The following is a 9,625-nucleotide window of genomic DNA, read 5'->3' on the forward strand; positions in this document are numbered from 1 at the left end:
CCAGCGTACATTCTCTTCAGGTCTGCGAACAGAAAACAGTCGCTGGGGGCCAGATCTGGAGAATACGGTGGATGCGAAAGCAATTCGAAGCCCAATTCATGCAATGTTGCCATAGTTTTCATTCGTTTGTGATTTTTCAATTTTTTCACAATAATAAAAGTTGCTTCACTCTCAATGCTGTAACTCACGAACCAATCGACCGATTGCTGTCAAATTTTGACACGTATCCATGATGGTGCTTTGTGATTGTCAAGTATATTTTTGCAAGAGGTTCCATCTAGACGTCAACCTTATGAATTTTTCAGCCGAACTGTTACAGCTCAACCAAATAAATAAAATTGGCAAATAATTGTATATTTGCAGAATGATAATAAGAATAAGAAAAAAAGAATTCCCGAGAATAGATTCTCAAGTGATTTTTTTATATGGATTTCAGCGGTAAAAACAACCTGACAGCATAAATGGAATTTAGAAGAAACTAAAGAGCGATACAAATAACTTCCCGGAGAATGCTGGATAGAGAATAAACGAATTTAAAATAAACCGCTATTATTATTTAAGCTAACATTGTTATCCATAAAACTATAGAACACAAAATAGAATCAATCCCAAAATGAAATTTAAGAGAGGTTCAATTTTATTTGGATTTTTTTAGAAATAATTGGTGTAATGTCCACGTGGTCAACAGGGGGAGGGGTATAGTAAATGTCCACGTTTGTCCACGGAGGGGGAGGGGGGGTTCAAAAACACGATTTTTCTGTCCACGTGGTATGTGGACAGCCCCTTATATATACGCTTGTTATGCGATTTAATGTTTGCTGGGCAAATGAAAAAACGCATTCGTACGAAAACTAAAATAGCCGTTTCAATCGAATTCTTCAATTTCCGAAAGTTCGAATGGATGGATTTGATTCGTACGAAAACAAGAATGCAAATGGGGCATACTTTCGAACGTTTCCTATTCGTTCGAAAACAAGAAGGAAGGTGAGAAACTTTGAAGTTTGTTTCATTACGATTTACCCTATATTACACAATTTCCAATAACTGTACATAATATTACTTTTTAACCAGAATCCATCTCCATCGGCTTTGTTTGACAGCTCTTTGTTTATGTTTTGGATAAATCAGCGCTTCGTTATAGCATGGCAGAAAAACAGTTTTCGATGAAGTGAGTGTTGATCTAAATATGTAATTAAAGATCCTTCAGGGCTTTTTAAAATCTGTGTTAATGATCTCCTTATGTCTCGTCAGTCGGAAGGAGTGGAGAAAATTCTTCAAAAAACAACGCCGCAAACGAATTCGTCAGAAGTTGGCTCAGGTACGGGATCAGGCAGAAGCGGAGAGGTTGACCAATCCAAATTATCTTGCGTACCTTCGCGAAAAGGAGCTCCTTGAGAACGAAGAACGGGAACGGCAGGAGGAACGAAGCCGATATGAGAATGCTCTGTGGGTGGACCAGGAAAAGCAAGCCCAGCAGACGTTCCAGGAAAAACAGAGGCAGTTTGAACAGGCGAACCGCGAAGAAAATGAAAAAAGGGAACGCATTCGGAAGGAGTTCGAAGAGCATGAAAGGAAAGCACGAGAAGCCATCGCGGAGAAAGAAAGATTGCTAGAGGAATATCGAAAGAAGCAACAGGAGAGAGAACGTATGCTGGCAGAGTTTTTAGTTGGAATAGATGATCATGCTGCGGTTCTGAAGGAGATGAACCACACCAGACCAAGTCAAAATCCGTGCACATTCTTCGCGAAAACCGGTGCCTGTCGCTACAACGCAAGATGTTCTTCTAATCACTCAATCCCTGGTTTGAGCGAGGTAAATTGACCTGAAGTAGTCCAATATGCTTATGTTCGGAATATTTCACGTTATTAACCGATATTTGATAAAACTTTCCAGTTCTTGCTGATACCAAACTTTTTTACCCACCCTGCTTTGGATGATCAGCGGCATCCCGAGTACGGAAACGATTCGGGTATAGAATTTGATGACGACGATCTATATAATTGCTTCCGTGAATTTTTCCTCGATGTTATGGAAGAGTTTGAAACGTTTGGATCAATTGAGAAGGTGTTCGTGTGTCGCAACTTCGAACCTCACCTGAGGGGCAATGTTTACATACAATATGCAGATATGAGGTACGAACGTCGGTAAGTTACATGTTTATGATCTTATCTCCGATGAATTGCAGAAGCGCAGCTCGAGCCTACCAAAGAATGAACGGACGGTTTTATGCATCCAGGCAGCTTCGTGTAGAATTCCGTGCACCGATAACATGGACCTCTGCTGTTTGTGGTAAATTGATCAAATAGTATCCTTTTGAAAACAAATTATTTTTGGTTTATCCTTGCTTCGATACTCATAATCACTTGGCTGAAAGTTTTGCCTTAACTATATCCATATGTGTTCAGTGGTTTAAGTGAAGTAAACAATGTTACAACAAACATGCGAATGACACCAATTTGCCGTTCATAGGGTTATTTGAGCAATCGCGGTGTCAAAAAGGAAGATCATGTAACTATTTGCATCTGTTCGTCAATCCTGGCAATAGATACCGATACGATCACAACAAAGAGCTGCAATCTGTTCGAGCTTCCGCCATCCGCAGCAGAATGACGCAGCGGACTCAACTAATTGAAAGGTAAAAATTATGCCGTTTGATTTACTGACTAATTATGTGAATGTCCTTCTCCTGGGTCAACAGAACCTGGGACGACATAGAAGTTCCAGCGAAACATAGAGCCAGCTGGCGCTGGTCAGAAACACCAGAGGTCGAGATGTCCAAGGATCGCAATCGGAAGACATCACGTGAGAGATCTCACTCCGGCCGTGAGCACCATAAAAAGGGATCTCGCAGCAAAAGTCGTAGCAGCTCTAAAGCTAGTAGTCACCGTCATAATCAGAGTCGGAACAGATCAGTGGATAGATCTCGCCATGATAAGGATAGACACCGGCGTGGAAACGGAGACAGTAAGGAACGCAGCCGTGACAGACACTATGATGTAAGGAAAAATACGGAGCGTTCCAGAAGTCGCGAATCTCGACGAAAAGATTCGAAAAAGGAAAAATCTCACAATAAATCGCGAAAAAAATAAAGAAAGAATAGTGAATTACATTTTTTTTCGTTTTTTATAAACTATCACTTCATTGTTGACTAGGTGACCCGGCAAACTTCGTTTCGCCCAAATAGGATTTTTTTGTTTTCCAAAGCGGCCTATAAGCGTTCAATAATATTGAATATTTTGGTTTATGCAATATAATTATTCGTCTAGGGCAGAGGTTCCCAAAATGTTTTGGGCAATACACCCCTTTTCCAGAATTAAGTGATACATCAGACCCCCATATCCAAATTTTTAAACGAAAAACTATTTGTAGATATGTCTTATTCATACAAAAGTCTTACTAATTTAAAGACTTTGCGATTGATTAACCTGTTATGAGGCCGTAACAACTGTTTTGCCACCCACACAAAATATATTTTTTGCTGCACTTGGAATATTTCTTCAATATTTTGCTTAAACAAAGATCTCTAAAAATATAACCGTGATTTCAGAGCGCCGGCAAAAATTATGTCTAAATTCGTTAAACGTGCAACAAGTTGATAAGTTTTCACTGTAAGCGTTCTATTTAGGATCTACTGTGTAAGTTCATGCAGTTTTTTTCAATTGAAAAATTGAGTATTTGATGAAAAATTTAAATTTTATATTTTTTCTTTGTAAGCCTAATTAAAAAAAATGCTGCTCTAGAGATATTGTTTTAATTTTTGTATAACCGAAGAAAGGCACAGTAAAGCGGCAAGCAGTGTTTTTGGGGTTAACGGACAGTTGGAACTATATTGCCACCATTTTTTCAACTGTTTCAATAGTTTGTTTTTTTTATCAAAAATAATGTGTTCTTCCCCATGTAAGGATTATGTTCTCTGAAGTTTGAGTCGATTTCTTGCCTAGTTTCTACGGTCTTATAAAGGATTAGCTGACCCGGCAAACTTCGTCCCGCCCAAAATTTAATTTTCGTTATCACATCCACGTTTTCTTACTAAGCGCACGTTCATGGGTCCATTCGCAGAACTGTTCATTGATTGATCTTATAATTTACACTTTATAATTATTTTTTAAAATAAAATTTCAGTACTTGTACCAAAACTCGACATTATAATATCAGATTATTTTCTGACACAATTCTCATGCAGGATTTTTCATCCACTTGCAAATAACATGTTTCTCCGTTACATGGAATAAATGTTTGATACAGAAAATATGATAGAATGAAGACAGCCTTAAATCGGACAATTCCTTCCTCGAGTTTTTATTTTATCAAAACATTCGGCGATCCATTTTTATTTATATAGATGGAAGATGATATAGAAGTGTGTTTTATCACATTAAAATCCATTTCTACTTTCAAACGAAGATCAATTTCGCTACCGCAAATATCAAATGGACTAACAACGCTTGTCAATATGTAATTGTAAAACACATGCGAATTGAATTTTTCGAATTTTCCCATTTTCCTTCTGATTTTACCGATTTTTTTTCAATTGTTATGTTTGGTTGGAATATGTTTGGTTGAAATATGTACATTATTTCTATGGGAACCCCTCTCCTTTCCAGAAGAGGAAGGGGTGTCATACCATCATAGATACATTTCTCGTATTCAAAACCCCTCATATCCCAAATTTGGCTCTATTTGTTTGATTAGTTCTCGAGTTATGCAGAAGTTTGTGTTCCATTTTTATGGCAGGCCCCATACCCTTAGAGAGGTGGTACATCTTTCGAAGCACTATAGAAACGTTTCGTGCCCCCTAAAACCTCCACATTCCAAATATGGCTCAATTTGCTTGATTAGTTCTCGAGTTATGCAGAAATTTGTGTTTCATTTGTATGGCAACCCCCTTTTAGAGAGGGGAGAGGAGTACCTAACCACCATAGAAACATTTATTGCACCCTGAAACCCTTACATGTCAAATTTCGTTTAATATTCTTGAATAATTCCTCGAGTAATGCAGAAATTTGTGTTTCATTTGTATTTGTATGGCATCCCCTCCTAAGAGAGGGGGAGGAGTATATAACTACCATAGAAACATTTACTGCACTCTAAAACCTCCACTTGCCAAATTTCGTTTCATTTGCTTGAATAACGCTCGAGTAATGCAGAAATTTGTGTTTCATTTGTATGGCATATATACATATGAAAATATATCCAATACCGTGCGGATTGTCGTGAATTGCTCAAATGAAGAATCCATAGGACTCTCACTTTGAAATGGCTTGTTCATGTTGTTAATCACTTTGAGTATGTATGACAAATAAGTCTCAGCATGATTAATATGTTTCAAAAAAAAAGTAGATTCGGAGCATATCGTCAAGCACTCTTTGCACCACTGCTTCCACTAAAATCCATCTAGTTGTGCATGGATGCAGCAATATGAAGGGTTTTAACTCAAGAATTTTATGAATCTCATCACACTTACTAGTTCGCAAGAGGCTGGAGTTAAGACAACTATTGGTTTGCTCAATATCATCTGGAATATGCTTACACGCATACGAAGTGCATAAGGCTGAACTATAGTAAAAACACTTCATAATGAAAATCGATTGAAAATTCATTGTTAAGCAAAACGCCAAGTGAGTTGCCTGGTGAAGTCATGGTCCTTGCTACATCAGCCCCATACCCAATCAAATAAATTTGATATGCAATGGCCCTCTTGAACAACGAAACCATCTCGTCATACAACGTTCTGGAATTCTTTTCGGTAACCTATATAAGGTCATAAAACAATCATCCACTAGCTGTATACAGGGGAACTTCGAAATAACGTACCCTAGATATAACGTACGTATATTTTACCTCGATATAACGTATACATTTTCAAAGCCCAAAGGAATAAGAATTTTTTAAATATTTATTTGACGTACAACTACGTATTTCATTAAGGGTGCCAAATCAGAAAACAGGTCACGTTTTTATGAAATAAAGTTAACGTTAATAACTTTTTTTTGCCGTGAATGGATTCTGGCGATTTACATACCAAACGAATCGAAAATTCCCTAAGATTTGTTTGATATGCTATACATCAAAATCCCATAGTCTGCATATGGTTTAAATTGATGAAAATTGGAAGCATTCCCATTTACTCATACATTTGTTCTGTCCATTTGTGTGCTTTCCCGAACAGAGCTGTCAATAACGAGCAACGAAGGGGAAATCGTAAGATGTAAAGTCTCCGTGAACAAAGGAAAAGAAGAAGAACGAAGGGGAATATTTGTCTAGAGTATAAACAGTGGATCTCGCTGAGGCAAACTTCATTCTTCGTGAGGACACCGACTGAACAACACCGTTGCTGGACGAGCTGGACGGCGAGGGATCGAATGGTTTTCTCAAGGGGGTTGAGAAGTAATATGACTAAATAGTAGAGTTTTCCAAGGGCCTTTTTGAAGGCCAGATACGAATGAACTGAACAAATTTAAAGTCTCTTTAATTCAACAAGGAAAGGAAGGAAAGGCAAACTTTCAGTATAGTTCTAGATACTAAACAATGAACATATTTGTGGATATTTGTGTGCGTACGTGCGTGCTTCAAAACCCGTACGTTAAAAATAGTGCATCTTCGCTACGCTGAAACCCCATTTGTATCGGCTTCCGTGTGCATTGGTGGTGCAAATTATGCAGCCGTAATTTGTGATTTGGTTTCGCTTGCCAGTAGCAAAACTTTCTCCATTAAGGATGACAGCTGCGCTTATCTCGAGCATGTATTGTTCTGCGAGCGCAAGAAAGAATTATCAAACAATTATCGTCAAATGATTTTACAATAAAAAAGCATTTCAGGGCGACCACACAGGTAGAATGGTTATTTCAAAATTCTCGTAGCATTATAAAATAATATCCGCAGTTATTAACAAACGACTTGAATTAAATTACAGCGTAGTTCTACGTCAAAAATGCGGTCGTGTCTTGAACACAACCTCCATTATTTTTTTCTGAAAGAACAATAAATTATCTGTATTTTGATACTAAAGCTTGTTTTGTACCTTTAACCAATCACGAAATATAACTGTTTTGTGATTCCGGATTCTAAAAGAATCAAACTTTAATCAACAGAACGAAGGGAAATATCATGAGAAAGGTTGACTTCGTCTTCTAGTTGAATTTATTCATTCAACTTACTCAAACAGCAACACAATGAAGTAATGTAAGCTACGTTTCTTAGTTCTTCATTATGTTTCGATATAACGTACAATTTACAACGATATAACGTACATTGTACAACGTACAATGACTCGTTTGGTGGCGTACTATTGGGGATTAAAAAATGTCACTCCTTCTATAGAGTCACTCTCCCATCGATGACAGGCATTGAAGTTGTTGCTTGCCAGACACAAATCAATGGCAAAGACCTCTGCATTGCTTCGATATATATCCCTCCCAGAACTACGGTAGGCCGCCATCAGTTCTTTGATACTATCGAGGCAATGCCGGAGCCGCGGTTAATCTTAGGTGATTTCAACTCCCATGGAACAGCATGGGGATCACTCTACGATGACAACCGTGCCACTTTGATTTATGATCTGTGCGACAACTTCAAAATGACAGTTTTGAATACTGGGGAAGCAACCAGAATAGCCAATCCTCCTGCACGGGCAAGCATGCTAGACATATCTCTATGCTCTTCTTCGTTATCCCTGGATTGCATGTGGAAGGTAATCCAAGATCCCCACGGTAGTGATCACCTACCAATAATTTTATCGATCGCTAATGAATCAAGCTCTCGTGAGTCAGTCAATATTTCGTATGACCTCACGAAGAATATTGACTGGAGAACATTTGCGGAAATAATATCTGAAGCAATTGTTTCAATGCATGAACTTCCTCAACTCGAAGAGTATAACTTTATATCGAGTTTGATTTACGAAAGCGCACTTCAAGCTTAAAAGAAACGTGTACCGGCTACCACTTTCCGACGTCGTCCTCCATCACTTTGGTGGGACAGTGAGTGTTCAAAGGTCTACCTTGAAAAATCATCCGCTTTCAAAAAATTCAGGAAAACTGGATTAGTGGAATGGTTTCTAAAGTACCAAGCTCTAGAAGCCAAACTAAAAGGTTTGATTAAAGCAAAAAAGCGTGGATATTGGCGGAAGTTCGTCAATGGTTTGTCAAGGGAGACAGCTATGAGCACTCTTTGGAATACGGCTAGGAAAATGCGTGGCTGGAACCATACAAACGAGAGTGAGGAATACTCTGACCGTTGGATTTTTAACTTTGCAAGGAAGGTTTGCCTCGACACCGTTCCTGCACAAAACGTCGTACGCGACATTCCACTTCAAAGCGATTATGAGAATTTTTCGATGGTGGAATTCTCAATTGCCCTTCTCTCATGTAACAATTCAGCTCCGGACAAGATTAAATTCAACTCGTTGAAGAATCTTCCCGACTTGGCAAAACAGCGTTTGCTGAACTTGTTCAACAGGTTTCTGGAGCTGAATATTGTCCCGCATGACTGGAGACTAGTGAGAGTGATAGCCATACGGAAACCCAACAAGCCGGCTTGCGATCACAACTCGTATAGGCCGATTGCAATGTTATCCTGTATTCGTAAATTGTTAGAGAAAATGATTCTACTTCGTTTGGACAAGTGGGTCGAAACGAACAATTTGCTGTCAAATACGCAGTTTGGCATCCGCCGAGGTAAAGGGACAAATGATTGTCTCGCGCTGCTATCTTCTGAAATCCAAATCGCATTTGCTCGCAAAGAACAAATGGCTTCCATTTTTCTCGATATCAAAGGGGCATTTGATTCAGTTTCCATGGAAATTCTCTCAGAGAAGCTTCATAATCGTGGACTTTCACCAGTTCTCAACAATTTCCTGTACAATTTAATGTCAGAAAAGCACATGATTTTCTCTCATGGCAGCTCGAAATCTTCTCGTTACAGTTTTATGGGCCTACCACAAGGCTCCTGCCTAAACCCCCTCTTGTACAGTTTTTACTTCAATGATATGGATGATTGTCTAACTAGAGACTGCACGCTGAGACAACTTGCAGACGATGGAGTTATTTCCATCACGGGTACTAATCCCGTCGCTCTGCAAAAGTCATTGCAAGATACCATGAACAATTTGTTCACGTGGGCCCTCAAGCTGGGTATCGAATTCTCTACGGAGAAAACTGAAATGGTCGTTTTTTCTAGGAAGCACGAACCCGCCCAATTCCAGCTTCACCTATCCGGCAAAACGATCCAACACTCTATGTTTTTCAAATACCTGGGTGTATATTTTGATTCTAAGTGTACCTAGGGGAGACACATTGCGTATCTGAAACAGAAATGCCAGCAAAGAATCAATTTTCTCCAAACAATAACCGGAACATGGTGGGGTGCCCATCCAGGAGACCTCATTGAGTTGTACAAAACAACGATATTGTCAGTGTTAGAATATGGCAGTTTTTGCTTCCGATCAGCTGCCAGGATTCATATTCTCAAGCTGGAGAGGATACAATATCGTTGCTTGCGTATAGCCATGGGGTGTTTGCATTCGACACATACGATGAGTCTCGAAGTTTTGGCAGGAGTACCCCCGCTTACTCTTCGGTTCACAGAATTATCCTACAGATTTCTCATCCGTTGCAAGATCATGAA

The 9,625-nt window shown here is 39.0% G+C and overlaps 2 protein-coding genes across 3 annotated transcripts; both read left to right on the forward strand.

Moving 5' to 3' along the window:
• The first annotated feature begins 1,048 nt into the window (after positions 1–1,048).
• On the forward strand, positions 1,049–2,620 carry LOC129777421 (U2 small nuclear ribonucleoprotein auxiliary factor 35 kDa subunit-related protein 2). Of its 2 annotated transcripts, none has more exons than XM_055783674.1 (5): positions 1,049–1,168; positions 1,252–1,813; positions 1,895–2,133; positions 2,187–2,306; positions 2,407–2,620. In XM_055783674.1, exons 1-5 carry the CDS (start codon positions 1,143–1,145, stop codon positions 2,468–2,470), a joined length of 1,011 nt encoding a protein of 336 aa, XP_055639649.1. In that variant the 5' UTR covers positions 1,049–1,142; the 3' UTR covers positions 2,471–2,620. The 2 variants fall into 2 exon arrangements, with proteins under 2 accessions (XP_055639649.1, XP_055639651.1); XM_055783676.1 differs by having other exon boundaries at positions 2,399–2,512.
• LOC129773522 (arginine/serine-rich coiled-coil protein 2-like) lies at positions 2,499–3,090 on the forward strand. Its single transcript, XM_055777135.1, has 2 exons — positions 2,499–2,636; positions 2,700–3,090. Exons 1-2 carry the CDS (start codon positions 2,608–2,610, stop codon positions 3,088–3,090), a joined length of 420 nt encoding a protein of 139 aa, XP_055633110.1. The 5' UTR covers positions 2,499–2,607.
• The last annotated feature ends 6,535 nt before the right edge of the window (positions 3,091–9,625 follow it).

This window comes from Toxorhynchites rutilus, chromosome 3 (genome assembly GCF_029784135.1).
Source record: "Toxorhynchites rutilus septentrionalis strain SRP chromosome 3, ASM2978413v1, whole genome shotgun sequence".
Taxonomy (NCBI): domain Eukaryota; kingdom Metazoa; phylum Arthropoda; class Insecta; order Diptera; family Culicidae; genus Toxorhynchites; species Toxorhynchites rutilus.

What these genes read in the sequence shown, in the direction of transcription:
- LOC129777421 (XM_055783674.1), top strand. Translation starts at nt 1,143, where the DNA reads ATGGCAGAAAAACAGTTTTCGATGAA. An exon ending in CAATCCCTGGTTTGAGCGAG is followed by an intron (nt 1,814 to 1,894) that starts GTAAATTGACCT and finishes AAAACTTTCCAG; the next exon opens with TTCTTGCTGATACCAAACTT. An exon ending in TGTGGTAAATTGATCAAATA is followed by an intron (nt 2,307 to 2,406) that starts GTATCCTTTTGA and finishes ATATGTGTTCAG; the next exon opens with TGGTTTAAGTGAAGTAAACA.
- LOC129773522 (XM_055777135.1), top strand. Translation starts at nt 2,608, where the DNA reads ATGACGCAGCGGACTCAACTAATTGAAAG. An exon ending in CGGACTCAACTAATTGAAAG is followed by an intron (nt 2,637 to 2,699) that starts GTAAAAATTATG and finishes CTGGGTCAACAG; the next exon opens with AACCTGGGACGACATAGAAG.